The sequence below is a fragment of the Musa acuminata genome, chromosome BXJ2-9, assembly GCF_036884655.1.
Source record: "Musa acuminata AAA Group cultivar baxijiao chromosome BXJ2-9, Cavendish_Baxijiao_AAA, whole genome shotgun sequence".
In the NCBI taxonomy this organism is placed as follows: domain Eukaryota; kingdom Viridiplantae; phylum Streptophyta; class Magnoliopsida; order Zingiberales; family Musaceae; genus Musa; species Musa acuminata.
In genome coordinates this window covers 48,068,622-48,088,091 of record NC_088346.1, presented here as the reverse complement: position 1 = coordinate 48,088,091, position 19,470 = coordinate 48,068,622, and the positions used below count along the sequence as shown (strand labels likewise).

The 19,470-nt window shown below is 39.2% G+C and overlaps 3 protein-coding genes across 3 annotated transcripts; 2 read left to right on the top strand and 1 right to left on the bottom strand.

Moving 5' to 3' along the window:
* LOC103999254 (transcription factor BIM2) lies at nt 1-6,110 on the top strand. The gene is made up of 11 exons (XM_009420948.3): nt 1-363; nt 458-541; nt 749-1,054; nt 1,743-1,836; nt 1,920-2,041; nt 2,183-2,294; nt 2,995-3,064; nt 3,161-3,256; nt 4,287-4,723; nt 5,132-5,270; nt 5,715-6,110. The coding sequence occupies exons 1-11, from the start codon at nt 351-353 to the stop codon at nt 5,820-5,822; spliced, it is 1,581 nt and encodes a 526-aa protein (XP_009419223.2). The 5' UTR covers nt 1-350; the 3' UTR covers nt 5,823-6,110.
* Nucleotides 6,111-7,209: 1,099 nt separating this feature from the next.
* LOC103999253 (protein TIC 20-v, chloroplastic) lies at nt 7,210-11,209 on the bottom strand. Its single transcript, XM_009420946.3, has 2 exons — nt 10,509-11,209; nt 7,210-7,548 (listed from the first exon to the last, which is right to left on the bottom strand). The coding sequence occupies exon 1, from the start codon at nt 11,161-11,163 to the stop codon at nt 10,519-10,521; it is 645 nt and encodes a 214-aa protein (XP_009419221.2). The 5' UTR covers nt 11,164-11,209; the 3' UTR covers nt 7,210-7,548; nt 10,509-10,518.
* A 2,919-nt stretch (nt 11,210-14,128) lies between these two features.
* LOC103999439 (disease resistance protein RPM1-like) lies at nt 14,129-17,532 on the top strand. Its single transcript, XM_009421193.3, has 2 exons — nt 14,129-14,288; nt 14,372-17,532. Exon 2 carries the CDS (start codon nt 14,436-14,438, stop codon nt 17,286-17,288), a length of 2,853 nt encoding a protein of 950 aa, XP_009419468.2. The 5' UTR covers nt 14,129-14,288; nt 14,372-14,435; the 3' UTR covers nt 17,289-17,532.
* Nucleotides 17,533-19,470: the final 1,938 nt, after the last annotated feature.

Sequence of the window (19,470 nt, the reverse complement as noted above, 5' to 3'; positions counted from 1 at the left end):
TGTAAAAGCGAGAGCAGAGACGGGAGTTCACCGAAGCGCGGCGTTTTAAGATCTCGAAGGGGTCTCCCCTCGCTTCTCCTCCGTGAAGGCCAAATTTCTCCATAGGGAATCATCACATCGATCTCATAGTTCGATTTTCTCATTCTGCTTGGATCCGTTCTGCTCCCCTGAATGCGATCGGGTTCGACTTCTCCGGCGGAGAACCAAGAAGATTCTTCCTAGGCTTCTGATTTGATCGTAATTCTGCGGCAGGAATTTGGGATTTCGCTTCTCGGAGAGAAGAAGTTGGGCGCAATTCTACAGTTTATGTGATGAATTGCTGAGGATAACCTGCAAAAGATAGAAGATAGATGGAGGTCCAAGGTAGGGCAGGGTACTAAAAGTTCTTCCATGCGTTCTTGCAATTTAACGCCCAATTATGACGCTTATTGAGTCGATAATTCATATGCGTAAACAGGGAAGAAAGTAACTCATGATTTCCTTTCGCTTTACTCCTCGGATTCGTCATTGCAGCCCCAAGATCCAAGGCCTCCCTCACAAGGTACCCGTCCACCGAGTAGCTCCATAATTTGTAGTAACTGATGTAGAACTTGGAATTATGCTGTCTACTGATGAAATCGTCGTCTTCTTTTCTCTCAATTTTTGTCTTTTTTCCTGCATGGACGATCCGATCCTCGCAAAGTCAGCTAAATTTGGCGTCAAAATCGCATATTTAAAAGCGTCTTCGTCGTTGCAAATGTGTTTCCAGGCTTCTTTTTGAAGACGCGAGACTTCCTTCAACCGCCAGAGCGGGGAAAAGAGGAGGACGCTGTCCCGGTCGAGAGGCCGGCCGAGCAAGCGCTTCCCGGCGAGGTGGGCACGTACGCCATCGGCCATGCGGCGGGCGCGGTGAAGCCGCAGCGGAGAGGGTGCAGCGAGGCGCCGGGTTTCCCTGCCGGGTTACAGACCAAGCCCGAACCCGAATACGGTGGCCGGACCACCACCACCGCCAGCTATCGCCACGCCGGCGGCACTTCTTACACGCCGTGGGACGACAACGACACGGATTCGGGAGGTAACATTTTCATCACCTTTTTTATTTATAGTTAATTATTTTCTTTTTCGCAAACGAAAAATCGTTTTCTACTTTCAATTCGAGACAAAAAAAAATAGCAGTGTTTTCCTCGCTCGCTTCATGTTCTTAGAAACGAATCCGTTTCCCGAAAGCAAATTTTGTTGTGATTTCTGAAAACAAAAACAGATGTTGATATATGCACGTGATAGACTCGTGAGATTATTGGGCCTCCATGGGGCCATTCAGTTCCCGTGCAAAAGCCCAAGTAAAAGCCCAAATTAATTTGTAATTATAGTTCTTTGTTCACTATTCTCTTCTCTTATGAAACATAAAAGCTTTTTTTATGAAGCTTTAATTACTATTTTGATTGTGAAAGAAGTACTATATATATATATATATATATATATATATATACAATAATTCAAATGAATTAGGAATAGAAATTAGAAGAGAATGAGGAAAATAATACAAAAATTTGTATTCATTTGCAAATCCAAAAGGAGCACTCGTGAGTACATTATGATTTAAGATCAAAATATTTTTCAAAAAAAGAAAAAAAAATAGTGAACAAGATTTTAGATATCAGAGATCAAATTGCATAAATAAAAAAAATACTATGAAATTCAATTTGGGATCTTTGAATTATCATAAAATTTAGCATATCGTATGCTGGTTGGTTTCATGGCAGGGCAGAGGACGTCACACTTTGCTGCCGCAGGCGAATGCCACGATTCTGGACCCATCCCCGCCACCGTCGCCATAGCCGCAGCCACCACTGGCAGGTTCGTATCCTTTGTCTTCCTCTTCATCCCTCTATTTTCTAGAGGCTTTTCTTGCCTGAACTGTGTGGGCAACTGTTTCACAGGCAGGACTCAACGCCAGAGAAGAAGCAGCTGACAGAGACTGCCACATCGAGATCCAGTCGAGCTTATGATGGAGTGGAAGATGAGGATTTTACAAAGAGGGAAGGCTCTTCCGCCAGTAAAGGTGGCTCCTTTTTTGCTTCGTTCATATTGTTCCTTATCCAGCTTCTTGGAGCCATAGAAGCTGAAATTTTGTTACTTGTGTTGCTTTATCTTTAGAGCAAAATCATCTGATTTTATTCATTTTATTTACAATGGGATGCAGATTTGACCATCAAAGTGGATGGAAAAGCGAGCTGCGTCGATCAGAGACCAAACAACCCACGATCAAAGCATTCTGCCACAGAGCAGAGAAGAAGAAGCAAAATCAATGATAGGCAAGTCAACGAAAAATGTTTGTTTTGTTACCAAATCTAGTTTCGTTCAGTTCCTTATTTTCCTGTATTTTTTTGGACGGTCATGCAATGACAATATTAGACTGAGGATCCAACAAATTATAGTGCTCCTTAGAACTAGAATTTGCATTTACCTACTGTGTAGTTCATTATAGACAGTGTATTGTAGAACATGTTTGTGGTTCTATTGGTGTTGACATGGTTTTTGTTTCAAGTATATTGAACAAAAAATTATGTAAAGATCGATAAATCATGACAAAGTATTGTGCTAGAAGGTGTATTTAGTCGAATGCTTTAGCCTTCTCCGAGCACAAATATTATAACCATATCTGAGTTAACATGACTGAAGTTTTATAGGTGACGTGTTGTTAAATTGGGAAGATAATTTCCACAAGTGGATGCCAACTTTATGATTCTTACCATTTGATTGACAACATAGATTTTACTTCATCATTTAATCGGCCTTCTTGTTTGACTTCATTCTTCAGTCTGCTGCTTTTTTGGATTGACCTTTACATGGAATTATGGATAGTACACAAAATACATAAATCCAAGATGTAGAGTTATTTACTTGTCTTCTTTTTTTTCTAAATTTAATGAAATCCAAGGTGTAGAGTTATATACTAGTCATTTATTTTCCTAGACTTGTGTGTTTATACTAGAACATAAAAATATTGTGCAGATTTCAAATACTCAGGGAGCTCATACCTCATAGCGATCAGAGGAGGGATAAAGCTTCGTTTCTCATGGAGGTAATTCATCATGCCAAGGGTATTTAAGCACAATGTTTCTCTTCTTTCTACAATGGAGTTCCTTCGCATTGACGTCTTTTAGCAAACTTTCTTCAGGTCATTGAATACGTTCGTTTCCTACAAGAGAAGATACAGAAGCATGAGTCATCACCCCCAGGATGGAATAAGGACAATACCAAGTTAATACGATGGGTAAAATCACAAAGCACAATTTATATGTGTGCATAATGTGTTCTTTCACACATGCTATTATGATGGAGTAAAGTTTATCACGTTATTATGTTTTTAGAGAAAAGTCTTCACTAGATTAACCTTAAATTGGACCTGTGTCCAACGACAAACTAAGATTGAAATTAAAACCCAGGAGTGTGTAGCTTTTTCGGTTCTGCCAAAATGAAGCAAAGAGGTGGGTGACCACATTCACATTTCTCCTAGTGTGACAAAATTTCACATGATTGAACTCTTTTCAATCATCACAATGTCCTTGGGTAATGCTTTTAGGTGACCATGGTGCATGAATACTCCCGTTGAGATAGTCAATGATCTCCAATACATCTGAACGGCTTAGGATTTTCCTCAAACATAGTCTGATTATAGCAACAGTCATATATAGAGACTGATTATGTCGCTAAGATATTTTAAAAAAGGCGACTTTACGAGAAGTGTATAATGACTTCTTAGTCAATATCTCTATAATTTTTTGTCTCATAAAGTCCACAACCTGAGGTTTGAACTGTCTTTGTAATTGACCTTTTAATTCTTTTCTTTTCTTTTTTAGTTAGATTCATTAACATTTAGATTGTAGCAGCCAACTAAAAAGAAACTAACTGTTTGCAAGATGAGTTGTGCTTGTAGACTGCTGCATGGATCCTACTATCCTTGCTGTTCTGCTTCATCTGTGCCAAAATGATTGCCTAACAAAATCAGAAGCAATGTGTCTGGTCGCACCAAGCTTGTGATCCCTTTGTTATTTCTGCAAACTGAAAAAATCTTTCAATGTTGTGCTTTGGATTCTTGGCTGGTAATATTTTCTTTTAATCATAACGAAGAACAAACATGTGCATTTACCATTATGAAACTAGGGGCTCAAAATTACTTCATCATAATCCTGCTTGCATACTTTTTCTTATTTTGCTAGTCTTTTTTTCTGATAAGCTTACTCATTTATCTTTTTTGCTTTCTTTTTCTGTTTCTTTTTGGTTAAAAAAATTGTTTGTAGCAGAACAACAGCCAAGTCCCTCCAAATGGTTTATCTGTCCCACCTCATGTAGTGAAAAATGATTCTGCTCCTCCTGCACATGTGTTCTCCAAACAACTTGATGAAAGTAGAGTTCCAGTTGTACCTCCTTCCCCATTAAGTCTGCACAGTCCACCCGCTACAGGTCATACTGCTGGTGTCTTTTACAAGACAAATAGTAACCTGGTTGCCACACAGAATCTATTGCAACCAAGGTTGTTCCCTGTTGGAAGCGAAACTAGCATTTCTCAGTCACAGCAGAGGCTGGCTGATGCTGGTACCATGGCATCCCACAATCGATCTCCCTGTGTAAGAACATGCAGCCTTGCTGATTGTTCTGTTAGCAAGCAGATGTTGAATGAACAAGAGGAGCTGACAATTGATGAGGGCACAATTAGTGTGTCTACTGTTTACTCCCATGGGTGAGTATTAAGCATAACTCCATAAGTTGATTCTATTTCTGAATATATACTTCTGGCAATGCAGCCATATCTTTCAGAGCGAGATTTATTTTTTTTCTGTTGTTTTTCTTTTATATATATGTATGTATGTATGTATGTATGTATGTATATGAGAATTATTGGGTTCTTTTTTTCTCATGGTTTGGTTCAAAAAGTTATGCAAGTTTTTCTTCAGTTTGGTACTTTGCACTGGCATTATTGTAAGTGGATCTTCTTGTCAATCTTTTTAGATTAATTTCCTGTGTAGTGGTAGAGATGTCTGTTTGCTGTGAAAATTTTAGTCTAAATTAAATGTCCTCAAAGAGACGAATCAATCTTTCAAACATTTTTGCATGACATTTATTGCTTATTTTCCTGGTGGAAAAACAGGTTGTTAAACACGTTGACTGAGGCATTGCAAAGCTCTGGCATAGATCTGTCTCAAGCCAATATCTCTGTACAGTTTAAATTTGGCAAGCCACCAATTAATAAGAGGCCTGATGCTACAGCCACAACTTCCACCATTAAGGTATGGGCTCTATTGTTTCCCAACTTCATGGTTTTCGATTGGCTTCGGATGGTAGAAGGGTTTAAAATCTCGATCTGTTGCTAGTATCAGTAATCAACTATATTAGTGCAGTGCTACTAATATACCTATCAACTGAGAAAAAAGTATCACACTGACTGTTGTTTAAAACCACGATTCATAAGTTAAAAAGATGTCTAATCTTATTCTTAAAGCAAAAATGATCTTTAATTCACTTTTCTTGTATGAAAATAAATAATCATTCTATTGTCTCATGATTGCAACTTTCTTCGATTCCTTATTATGTACATATACTCCAGCATAGAATTTGCATGTGCATAACATACGACCATCGATTACTGTGAATCTTGTCTTCAAAGTTGGCTTTGCTTTCTTATGCTAAACAATCCTAGTCTGTTGACTTTTATTTCCTTTGCATTATTGTAGGAACCAGAAGATCCTGCATCATGTAATCAATCAATTGGTTACCGCAGGATGGGGATCAGTGGTGAGGAATCATCACGAGCATCCAAAAGACACAAAGTTCATCGCTAGTACTGCATTCGTTGGCCATTATACTTTGATTTTGTCATAATGATGAACTCTTCGTATGAATGTATATTCTGTTCAGCCTTTGTGGAACTGTTGTGTTCATTCTTTCATTTGCATTTCTGTCTTTTCGCAGTGGCCTCCATGACAATCGTGGGTGGGGCTGCTTCATTTTCAAGCCTCTTCTTTTTTTTTTTTCCCCTTGTAAAATGAGTCTTGCTGTGGGTTAAGAATATAAGTTCAAACTTATGACAGTGCATCAATAAATCCTTTATAATATATATCTACCCTTGATGTATTGGCTTCAATTTTTTTTTTGTCATTGAATGCAGTTGGATTGTTGGTGAGTAATCGCTATGAGCAATAGATTAGAAACAAAGGAGTAAGAAGATCTATAATCTTTCGTTGATTGATTTACTAAGGGAAGATTAGAATAATTTCTCAATAATATTACGTATCCACATGTTATATTTTGATTTACTAAGGGAAGATAAGAGTAATCTCTCAATAATATTATATATTCACGTGTTATATTATTTATGTATTTGCGTATTATATTGTTTAGCCCCTAGGTGGTCCGATCTATTTATATATATATATATATATGAGAGTAGAGAATCTAGAATAAATAATTTGGAGAGCCCCTCTCATCGATATATCTCGGAACTATACCCTTCTTTTTATTGACCCATAATCATAATCAAAATCCAATCATATCCATAATATATCATACCTAATTAGATAAGATAACATGATCTAACATTCTTTCACTTGATCTATTAATTTATAAGATATAAAAAAATTAAAATCAAAATCAAATAAAAATAATTTAATTTAAATAATTATTGCTCATAACACGTTTTTTTTGTCATTGAATGCTGCTTGATTATAGTCCTAAGAGATTGATATCGGGTCATTAGTTTAGTCGACAGTAATTGGTACAGTTGTTTTCAATTATCGTTTATGTCGTGTTCCATCTTTAATGCACTCATGAGCTGGCTGTTCTCAATCTTGAATCGGTACATTTTTCCTCTGCTATCGAGTTATCATGTCATGCATGCATACGAGGACTCTGTCTGTAATGAGATCCCATTAGATGCTAAATGATAACGGATCTGAAATAGTAAGGTTTAGAGTTTGCACAAACTACATTGGCAATGGTGATAAGATTCAAAACTCTTCTAATTTTGAATACCAAACTCATAACGGAAAAGCTTAGAAAATATGAGTTCAAGCTATACCGGCATACCATGTGTCGATCTTGGACCAATCCGACTTCGCTTAAAAAGCAAGCATACCATGTGTCGATTTTGATCCAATACGGCTTCGAGCTATATCAGCATACCATGTGTCGATACTCAGTAAAAGAAAATCAATTTTTTTGGTAAAAAAATAAAAACCCAAGCAATGCAAACATGTATCAACCTATATAAGAACGGTGACAGGCACACGGTTGGCAATAACATGTGCAGATAATTTGGAGCACCTATATGATTGTCGTAGAAACAAGTGTGACCAACGACATAAATTATGGGTCTTGCATGATCATCCATACAGATGAACATGCTATCACTTGCCCAATGTTGTTCTTCATATGCTTACCATCGTTGCCCTCGGCATCTCGAAGTTGAATGTGATCAATGGAATATGTTTGTAAAGCAGGACAAGGGCCATTGCTAGTAGACCAACTTGGCTTCTCTGTGGTGTGGAGTATAGAATGTCATGGAATGTCCTATGATCAAATAATGACAGTTAATATGGACGCATTCATGATATGACATCCCAAATAAAACAAAATAATTGAGCTAAGATATTGGTGTCATCATATGATTAAGTCGAAACATCTAACAAAACAAAATTAAGCAACATAGTAAAACAACCAATATGATAATGCTACAACCATCATTTTCACAAAAATATCAGAAATTAAAAGTACTCTCACATCATGCTGTACAGCTGCGAATCATCTTGAAAAAAAAGAAAAGAAATGTTTATCTAAAAACAAAAAACCACAAACTGGCTGTAATTGGGGTGTGCCAATGAACCTAACAGAACATATATCCAGTTGGGCTGGTTAGATTCAAATTGAAAAGAGAAAAATAGATCAGTTTAATTTGATTTAGTGCCATAATCATAGGCTAACTAGCCTATTAATTTTGTTTGGTTCAAACCATTAACCAAAATATCTAAGTTGAAATTAATAATAATACACTTATTATACCCTTGTAAGTCAATCTTAATATTACCCACTTCTGATATGGGACTAATCGATGGTGTTACAATCTCTCACACTCAAAGGCTTCATATCCTCATCAAGGCCTAGTATAGCCTAGATCAAACTCTATCATGGTGTATGTGAGACGTAGCCTAGTGGTGGCTCTACGCCGTGACGAGTCCTCTTACTCCATCTATAATCCTTTCCTACTTGAGCCTCCTTACAATGCCCAAATATTAGCTCGACTCTGATATCAAATGTCACGACCCAGGACTGATGGGCTAACTAGCCTATCAACTTCAGCTTAAGCATTTTGATTAGTGGTTTGGGCCAAACGAAGTTGATAGACTAGTTAGCCTATCAGGCCTGGGTCGTGACATTTGGTATCAGAGTCAACCTAGTATTTGGGCATGGTAAGAGGACTTGAGTGGGAAAGGGCTATCGATTGATAGAGTCGGAGGACTCATCACAATGTAGAGCCACCACTGGGCTACGCCTCACATACACCAAGATTAAGATTGACTTATTAAGGGTCTAATGAGTATATTACTATCAACTTCAGTTTAAGCATTTTGATCAATGATTTGGGCCAAACAAAGTTAATAGGCTGGTTAACTCATCAAGCCTGGGTCGTGACATTTAGTATTTTAACAATTGAACTGAAGATACAAGTATATACAGGAACATATATTCTACATTATTCAAAAAAATGGTGTTGGCCTAAAAAAAATAAAAAACATACTTCTAAAATCATAGAAAAAATAAAATATTTTGAAAGTGAGGTTTTATTGCCATGTGATAACCTATTTAAACTTTTCTCCAACTTTGATCCTACAACAAGAAATAGTACACTTATTTATATGAAAATTCGTGAAGAAAAACTCATACAACATTATCTATGATCTCATTTGAAATTGTTGTAACAAGAAATTAGAATCAGATTTTAGAGATTTACTATGATTTCCTCTGCATCATGAAGGCATGTCCATGAATACATATATCATCTGAAACTTAAACAAAAGCAAAAACCAAAGTCCAAATCCTCTTTAAGACTTCAATTTTACCCTCAAAATAAGTGCAAAATGCAGCAGCCTCATCCCAATTCACTTCTCCCTGCTCCCTCTCTTCCTCTCACTGCCCTCCTCTCTTTCTGTGTTTCCTTCAAGGACTGCAATGCATAGGAATTCCACCCCATCCACCTCTTCCTCTCCACTCTCCCCTTTTCCTCCCTCCCTTATGTAATGAAGATCTTTGGCAAAGCCAGGCACCTGAGATTCACCCTCCTATCTGGACTCTGATGGAGGCATTGGTTTAAATCATCATTGTCAAAGTTAGTTCTTTATCATAACATTTTTATAACTGAGAACTTGTAATACAAAGAACTCATAGCATATTAGGATAAGAATCTTTTACATGTTTGTTGCTAATTTCAGCTTTTGAAATACCTAGGAAATTGTTGATTTCTTTATTCTACATGTTTAATCAATAAAAAAAACTGTCAAAAAGAGGTCAGATTCTTTGGATTCAGAAATCCATTTCAACCAAAAATCTGGTGTCTTCCTTTGCCGATCATCAGTTTTTTTTTTTGCCCCTTCTATCTATTCTAAGTGAGTAGATTAGATATAAGCTCTAATGCTATATATTTCAGGATCACTAAAAACCTCACATAATCAATAAACACGAAAGATTCCACTTTAGTGTAATATTTAATGGGCTAATTACGTATTACCCCATGTAGTTAGACCTATTTAGCATCCAAGTTCCTAGACTAAAAAAATTTCCATTAAAACCTCTATGGTTATGAAAATGAAACATCTAACTCCATTTACTATAATACTGTCGGTTTTACTAATGGAAACACAAAAATAATGGGTAAAAATATAATTTTACATTTCATTTGGTGGTGACAGATGACGTTAGTGGTGACAGACAACGGCGCCTGGAGCCACTGGTGACTATTGTGTATGGGGAGGGTGAGCGACAACGAAAGATGAGACAAAGAGAGAGGAGGAAAAGGAGGATGCAGATGTCGATGCTCTGCATCTGCGTTAGCATCGCTATGCATCTGCGTCAGCACCGACGTAGATGCAGAGCGAAGAAAGAGCCGCTTAGCATCTGCATCAGCACCAAATGTAAAGCGTTGATATTTGCATCTTCCTCTTCTTCCTCTCCCTTTGTCTCACATTTCACCGTCGCTCTTACTCCTTATCCATAAGGACCACCCATGGCCCTCAACATGTCATCGTTCGCTACCATCAAAAACATAACTTAATGTTGAAATTACCTTTTAATCTAGTGTTTTCGTACTTTCCTCGAAAAGATCGACAACGTTACGATAAATAAAGCTAGATAATTCACTTTCATACGCTCCAGACCGAGATATTAAAGAGATCTAAGTATAATTAGCCGACATTCGTTGAAAGCAGTAAGAATAAAATGATGGCAGATGTACAAAGTATATGGAGGGAGAGGCTCACATTGCATCCTTCACATGACCTGCCTCTCGGCGGCCTCGGCGACGATAGGCAGCCGAGGGACCTGCCCAAGGAGGCACGCAGAGGACCCATAGATGAGCGACAGGAGCAGGAACAGGAAGACAGTGCTGTCGAGGCTCTGGAGGAGGTCCAACCCGATGCCCTCACTCGGGTTGAAAGATCGCTCGAGGAGGTCGGGGAAGATGAGGAGGACATCGAGGACGATGGCCTGCATGGTGTTGAAGCGGACGTAACGGCTAAACCTGGAGGGGTTGCGGACGACGGCGAAATAGAGGGTGAGGAAGAGGAGGAAGGGGGTGAAGGGGGAGGAGCGGAAGAGGCGAATGGCCGGGACAAGGGGCTGGAGGAGGACCTGGAACGCCGGGAACTGGGCCACCACGAAGCGCCCGTAATGGACGCCGTCAAGGAAAGGGTACAGGTAGCAGACGGCGGCGAGAAGGCGGTCCGGGGGGTCGGCGGCGTCGCCGTTCTTGGTGGCGCGAACAGGGTAGGAGTCGAAACGTCGCCACTGCCGACGGCGTGAGGGACCGGGAAGGCGGAGTCCGACGAGCTGCTGCAGATGCTGGTGGCGGTGGTGGTGGTGGAGGTGGAGAGGCGGGGGTTTAGGGAGGAAGAAGAGAACAGAAGCAGCAGCCATTGATTGGTTTCCTCTCCTCCCCTTGATTTGTGTGTGGTTTGTTGAGCCAGAGAAAGGGGATAACAGATTTGGTGGTGACTAGACGGGGCTGGTCCGGCCCAATTATGAGTCGGTATTTGGTGGGCCGGACCGATCCAGTCCCTTGTCGGTGCCCCGGTTTGGTGGACCGTTCCTTTCCGGTTTTAGGATTGACCGTACGTCAGACTTGGAGATTCGGGAGAGTCGTTACCGGATCACGCTAACCACACATGACGCTTGGAGATCGGGATTGACTTGAGAGTTTTGATAGATCATATGCGCGAGTAGTTTTGATACGTCGGATATGATATTTCATCACTCTTTTGAAGGAGTTTGCATTTGTGTGGGTATATTTATACCCCTCTAAAATAAATAATTTATATATTTAGTTGTAAAATCTAAAAAATCATGTATATGATTGTCGTTAATCTTCGTCAAGTAATTGCTATTTGACTATTAGAGAGAGAGAGAGAGAGTGGATAATAAAAATATATTAAAAAATCAACATAAAATGAATACGATTCAATAAATTGTGTTTATATTTATAAAAAAATTAAAATTTGTATCATATGATATTAATTATAAGAACTTGAATTATTCTTCTTAAAAACACTCTAAATTTTTTTTAAAAAAAATTAGATTATTTTTTTCTTTCTCTCTCTATAAATCATAGAGAGTTATTTCTCTAAACAGATTAGAAAGAAATTCAGAAGTACCAAAAATATTTCTTATACACTCCATCAAAATCCAAAGATAAATTATATATTTATATAAGAATAAAACCCTAAATACTAAGGTTTTATTTCTTCACGAGAATTTTTTATGGTATTAGGATTCCTTATCCCGTAAGAATTTTGGTTCTACAAATTTTTAAATACTTATTAATCCCAATAATCTATTTCTTAGTGAGTATTTTATCTATCTTTGTGCCTTCTAAAAAGAAAATACTTTTGCTCTACAATACTTATTAATCCCTCGTTAAAGAAATTGAGAAGCTTTTAAGCAACAAATTAAAAAGCATATTAAAAAACCAACATAAGATTCAACGTAATTATACAAATACCATCGAAGAAATTTTAAATTATTCATAATGTAAGATCAATTATAAAATTTTGAGTTATCCTCATGATTTTCTTATAGACTCTATCACATAAATTCTTAAGAATTTATAATATTTTTCTAATATTCTTTTGAAACTTTAGAGAATACTCTCTTTACACACATTATTCTCTCCAAAAGTATTAATAGTATTTCTCACATTATTCTCTCGTCATAAAATAAAAACACGATATATTTATATAATAATCAAATTTTAATTATCAGATTTTTTTTTCTTCACAAACACTGACTTCAATTTTCGATATGTATTAAGATTTTTTGTACGAATACTAAACTCAGAGATATTTAAAAAAAATAAAATACTTTTCAATTCTAACAAATAATCACGTCGCGATGCCGTGTACCAGCAACAAAGTAGTCACCTCAAGAAGCTCCACACGTGTACTTCGATGTGGTCACTGAGTTGACCAAGTCCACTCAGTCGTGCTCATCACGTGTCCAAGGTATTGGGTTAGTGTCAATATCCCAATTTTTATTGGGTTAAGCCAATAAAAATTTATGTATATCATTGTCGTTAATCTTCATTAAATAATTATTATTTGACTATTAGAGAGAGAGAGAGAGAGTAAACGATTCTATTTTTACTTTTTTGATGCTTCACATAATATAAAGAAACTTGGACCAGGAACTAAATTAGTGTTGAGTTGGCAGTGAAATTTTTTTTAAAAAAATATAAATAATAAAAATATATCAAAAAATTAATATGATTCAATAAATTTTATTTATATTCATAAAAAAATCTAAAATTTTCATCATATAAAATTAATTATAAGATCTTGGATTATACTTCCTCCTTTCTTATTGATACTCTTGTATAAAGTATAAAAAATTAATCATAGAAAGTTCTTTTTTCTAGACATCTTAAAAATAAACATAGGAGTATCAAAAATATTTTCCTTATATTATTATTATTTTCTTTCCAATCAAAACTCACATATACATAAAATATTTATAAGAGAACCAAATCCAAATTATCAGATTTTTTTTTTCTTCATGATTACTGACTACAGTGTTCTTTATAAATATGTGTTAGAACTTTTTCACAAATACTGAAACCAGAGATACATTAAATATGTATTAGATTCCTTATCCCATTAAAATACTTTCAAAAATATTAAAATATTTTTTTATTCTGACAAACAATCACGTCGCGATGCCGTGCACGAGCAAGCAAGGTAGGCCACACCTGGACTTCAGTGTGGTCGCTGAGTTGACCAAGTCCACCAAGTCGTGCTCATCACGTGTCCAAGGTGGTGGGTCAGTGCCAATGAACGATTGAACCAGCTGCGACTTCCAACGCGTTGGGTCAGTCCACTAAAGATCCAACGAAGTGATGCTTTCACAGCCTCAAGTTGGGTGAACGATCCAACAAGATTGGAATATGATTGAATGATCCAACAAGATGAGTGGTGAGGCTGTGATCCTGTCTTTGGGTTTTTGGTGATGGGGTGGTATACCGGAGGATAGGCATGTAATCGACAACAAAGCTATTGCTATAAGAATTGGCTTGCTGGCTGCTACGAGGGAAGATGTGCATCTAATTAATGTTGAAGCTGAAGCTGATGCTGATGGTTTGACTCATATTTTCTGTAACAAGTGAGAAGATCCTTGGTTTATTTTTTAGTGTATGCGAGGACATTTGTAGTCTCTACTTCAATATTTTGTGGAGTTTAGGATAACTCATATGTTTAGGGAAAGAAAATGTGTTGCTAACCGGCTAGTCAATTTTGTAAGGGTCCATAGGATCCAAAGTTTTTGGATGGATGTTTCGATAGCTCCTATAGGAGAGGTGATGTGATTCCTTTTCTGATCTAATAAATTTTTTTTAATCTTTGACAGAAAAACAAAAAAGGGGGTGGAGACGAGTGATCGTCTTGTCACAATAGCCATAGTTTCATGCTTATACAGAGAAACTAGTCCTTCGGATGCACACAATTTTGATTGAGCTGGGAATGGTTGTGGAAGGAGGAGCGACGCCGTGGAAGAAGGTATGTAACTTCCTTCTCTTTAGGTATGAAAGATTATATGCTCCTTTTGCATGCATAACCTTCGTTGCTTGTTTATGGAGCAGTAAGAGGCGGTCGTCACGTCGGAAGTGTTGGTGATATATAGCAGCTGAGAGTATATCTTCGGAAATGGATCCGCTGACTTGGGCTGTGCTGAGCAACTACCTGGCGTCTTTGTGCAAGGATCTGACGTCCGCTGCCTTCCAAGCAGCGATAACAGCCATCAGCAAGAATCGAGGATCCAACAGTATGGATATCGTACATGAGTTCGATAACCTGACGAAGGAGCTCAGGAGCATTCAGTCCTTTCTACGTGACATGGAGCATAGCAAACTCGACAGCGAGTCCCTGGTGAATTGGGTGGAGGAGGTGAAGGAAGCAGCGCGGGACTTCGAAGCCATGACGGAACAGATCGTCTACTACGCTCATGCACTGGTGTGGGATAAATCATGGAGATCCAAGGCCTATGCCTACATTAGCAGCTATTTGCCCAAGCTCAAAGAAGAATTGGTAAACAATATTCCACAAAGAAGAGACCGATACCTGAAACCAAGCTTGGTGCGCAGAGAAGAACAAATCTGCAGCAGTGGCCGTCAGATGAGGCAGCCCCATGAGGAGCTGCCTCACGAAACCATGTGCACTGACGTCGTGGGAATGGAACAAAACGAAGCCACAGTCATCCCATGGCTCCTGGGCGAGACTGACAATTCCCAGAGGAACATGGTGATTTCGATTTGTGGTATGGGCGGCCTGGGCAAGACTTGCCTGGCCAGGAGAGTCTACAACGACCAGCTTGTCAGGAGACACTTCGATTGCTTCGCTTGGGTTTCCATCTCCAAAACCTACAACGCTGAAGAGCTGTCGCGAAGCATCATAAGGCAGATCATAGGCACGCGCGAGGTGCAGGCGACACCAGACGAGCTCGACCGGAGCAGCAGAGCAGCCCTACTAGGCCTACTCGACCAGTGCCTTCATCAGAAGAGGTACGTGATCGTGTTAGATGATGTGTGGAGCAGAAACGCATGCGATGACTTCTCTTATCTCCTGCAAAACGGTAAAATCGGCAGTAGGGTCATCGTCACCACAAGAGACCACCACGTAGCTGCCTCGCTATCCCTTGACAGCCATATCTTGAACCTCCAGCCTTTGCCTGAATCCGAAGCTTGGTCTCTTTTCTGCAAGAAGGCTCTCTGGAAGGATCCTAATAAGTCTTGCCCCAGAGACTTAGAGTTCTGGGCTCGAAGAATCGTAGCAAAGTGTGATGGCTTGCCTTTAGCTATCCTAACACTAGGAAGCTTGATGTCGTCCCAAGATCGGAGTTCTTTGACTTGGAAACACTTCTACCTTGGTATCAGCTCACAGTTGAGCAACAACGAGATGCTCGTAACCATGTCGCGCAGCTTGATGCTTGGCTACGATGATCTACCTTACCATCTTAAGCAGTGCTACTTGTACTGTGGCAATGTCTTCCCTGAGAGCCGCATCATCAAGAAAAATTGGCTCCTCAGGTTGTGGGTAGCGGAGGGACTCGTGGAGGACAAACGTGGAATGACATCGGAGGAAGTCGCAGAGGGCTACTTCGATGAGCTGATCCTTCGTAGCATGCTTCAAGTGGCAAGGAAGGATGAATCCGGCAAAGTCAAAGCCTGCCGAATGCACATCCTCATGAGAGAGGTATCCCTATGTGTATCCAAAGCCGACAAACTCTGTGCGGTTTTTCATGAGGAAGGTGTGACAGAAGATGAAGAAAAAGCGCGTCGCATATCCGTCCAGAAAAGCATTGAGAAACTCCCCGCTGTCCGGCATGAGGACAAGACCCTGTTATCTCGCCTTCGATCGCTTCTTTTCTTCGTTGATGACGAAGCTTCTGCTGCTGCTTTCCTAACCAGGGCCAAATATCTTATGCTGTTGAAGGTGCTAGAACTGAGAAATGTTCCAATCGACCATGTACCGGTTGAAGTGTTCGATCTGTTCAATCTGAGCTACTTGAGTTTAAGGGACACAAAAGTTGAAGTGCTCCCCAAATATGTAGAAAGACTTAAGATACTCAAGACCTTGGATCTGAGGGGAACCAAGGTGATTTGTCTTCCCCATGAAGTGGCTAGGCTCAAGGAACTGCGGCATCTGCTAATGGACTGTGTTTATGTACTAAAGAAGATAAAAAAAGGGAGGCGTATAATTAATTTAGTATCTGATCAGGCAACCATGAGCAAGATCGACGAGCTACTGGAGCAGAAAGTTCCAACAGGTACCATTTCGTGGATACATAATATAGAAGGCTTGCTGACTCTGAAAACAGTTGAAGCAGATAAAAGGCTCATCGCTAACCTGGCTGCGCTGATCCAACTGAGAAGCCTTGGTCTTACGAACGTGCGTGCGGACGACGGGGTTCTGCTTTGCGATTCCATTAGCAAGATGGGCCACCTTCTCTCTCTCACCATCGATGCGGCATCCGACGAGGCACTGATGTTGGACTCCCTGCCTTCTCCTCCACCTCACCTCCGCAAGCTCGTATTGGATGGGCAGCTGTGGAAAGTCCCTCCATGGTTCGATCTCCTAAGCAGCCTAACTCACTTGTACTTACTGGATTCTCAGCTGGAGGCTACCTGCAACCCCATTCCTCATCTTGAGAAACTAGAAAGTTTGGTGCACCTGACGTTGCTAAGGGCATACAACGGAGCGCAGCTGTGCTTCCGTGCTAACACGTTCTTGCGTCTGAAGTCACTTAATATTGCAGAGTTGAAATGCCTGAGTCATCTGGACATGGAGAAAGATGCTCTGCCGAGCTTATCTTTGCTGCATCTTAGCCGCTGCGGAGATCTACAGGGAGAAAGACTTCATGGCATCGACAACCTTCCCGCTCTCCGCCATCTATACTTGCAAGATATGCCTGAAAGCCTTATGTCGAGCCTTGGAGGAGACCATCGACTGAAGGCGAGCACTGGCTGGGAGTCTATCTCAAAGTCGATGTCGTGGCTTTGACACAGAGGGCGGCACCTTCGGATCCCATGACTGAAGCCATGACCACGATGTTATTCCTATTACTATATTTGCTCTTTGCTCAGTGATATTGTGTGTGGACTTGTTTTATTTTTCTGCCTTGTCTGAAGAATAACAGCAGAGCATGTTGTTGTGTTGTACGTTGCTTCTGCTGATTTGTGTTTTTCTATCGCCTGTAAGTTGTAATATTTGTATCTATAGTTGCAAGGAGCAAATGTTTGTGTTATTTGTGATTCTTATCTACTGGTTGATCACAACAATTTTGAGTAGGTTATATAGCAAACTTAATCCAAAAGTTGGTTAATTTTTTTGAATTTCTTAGGAATAATTTATATATATTTTGTCTAATTAATAATTTTTTTTTTATTTTTTAATATAATTATGTTGAAGACGTTAGCTATCTTACTTATCATAAGATACCGAGCTCCAATGTTGTCTTCTCTATTTTTCATTGATTGTGATTTGTAAAATATTATTGAGTATGGTGTTGGTCCAGCCGGGCTTAGACAAATTGGGCTTAGACAAATTGGGCTTATTGAGCCCAAATCACTAATTAAGGTGAAGTAAGGCAAATTAGGGTATGCAGGTAAAAGAAAAACGCAGAGCAGCGTGCAGCGTGCAGTGTACGTGCACAGTGAACAGCGACGGCGTGCAGAGAGAAATAGAGAGAGAAAGTAAGGTTTCTGAGTTTTTCTGCTTGACGATCGGTGGCCAAACGTTGTCAGTTTCGGCCCAAATTTTATGTGGAGAATCCTTGCAGCAAACTCTACAATCCTAACGGTGTTGATCTGCAGTTTACCCTCTCTAAGGTACTTTCCTGCGATATCCACTCTGTGAGACTTAGAATTCTCTTTGGAGGAGATCCACCTATGTGATGAAGATATGGTATTCTTGAGCCAAGATCTATGTTCTTGATGTTATTCTGATCCTCTAGTTATTCTAGAGAAGACCTACTGTAAACCTGTTATCATCATTATTGATAGTGGAAGTTTGAGGTGGACTATGGTCCCGTGGTTTTTCCCACATTGGGTTTTCCACGTTAAAAAAGATTTGGTCTCACTGTGTGATTGATTTATTGCTCTATTGTTTATGCTGTGCTGATTGATATTAGCATTTGAATATCAAGTTGGTATTTTGATAAGGAACCTATTTTGATACACAAAGAGGGAAAGAATTATTCCGCATTAACAGGTTTCTTCCCAACAAGTGGTATCAGAGCCCCAGGTTGTTTGGTGCTAGTTTTCTTGTGTGATTGAAATGGAGCAGTCAGATGGTATGATTAAATTGAACTCATCAAATTATTCCACTTGGAGGCGTCTGATGGAAGATTTGCTCTATTGCAAAGATTTGTATAAGCCTATCAAGGTTAAAGATAAACCTTCTATTATGGACGATGAAGAATGGGAGAAAATCTTTTTGCGAAAAAGACAGTGGGAAATAGAATTTCTCTTCTCAGAAGGCTTGTAAATTTGAAGTATAAAGATGGTGGTAACATTATTGAGCACATAAGCCTATTTCAGAGTCTTGCAAACAAGTTGGTTGCTATGAAAATGAATATAGATGATGAGATGCAGGGATTATTACTTCTCAGCTCTTTACCAGAAAGTTGGGAAACGTATGTGGTGACTATTTGTAACTCCACGCCAGAGGGGACTCTAACCATAGATATGGTTAAAGACAATTTGCTAAATGAAGATGCAAGAAGGAAAGAACAGGGTGAATCTTCTTCTGGTGCATTTGTTACTGAAAAACAAGAAAGACGTGGAAGAAGTCATAGCAGAAATCCATATAGTTATAGAGGAAGATCCAAGTCTAGAAGAGATATCAAATGTTTTCACTGTAACAGACTAGGTCACATGAAGAAAGAGTGTAGGTTTTGGAAGCGAGAACAAAATGAAATGAAGAAAAATGAAAAAGAGACCAATACAGTTACTGCTGAAGGTAATATCACTATTGTCTGTGATGAAGGTTGTGTTAGCCTTGTAGCTCAGGACAGTAATTGGGTAATTGACTCTGGTGCTTCATTTCATGTTACTTCTCATGGTGATTTCTTTAGATCTTACACTGCTGGTGATTTTGGTAATGTCAGAATGGGAAACAATGGTACATCTAAGATTGTGGGTATTGGAGATATTTGCTTGGAGACCAGTATTGGGAGCAAATT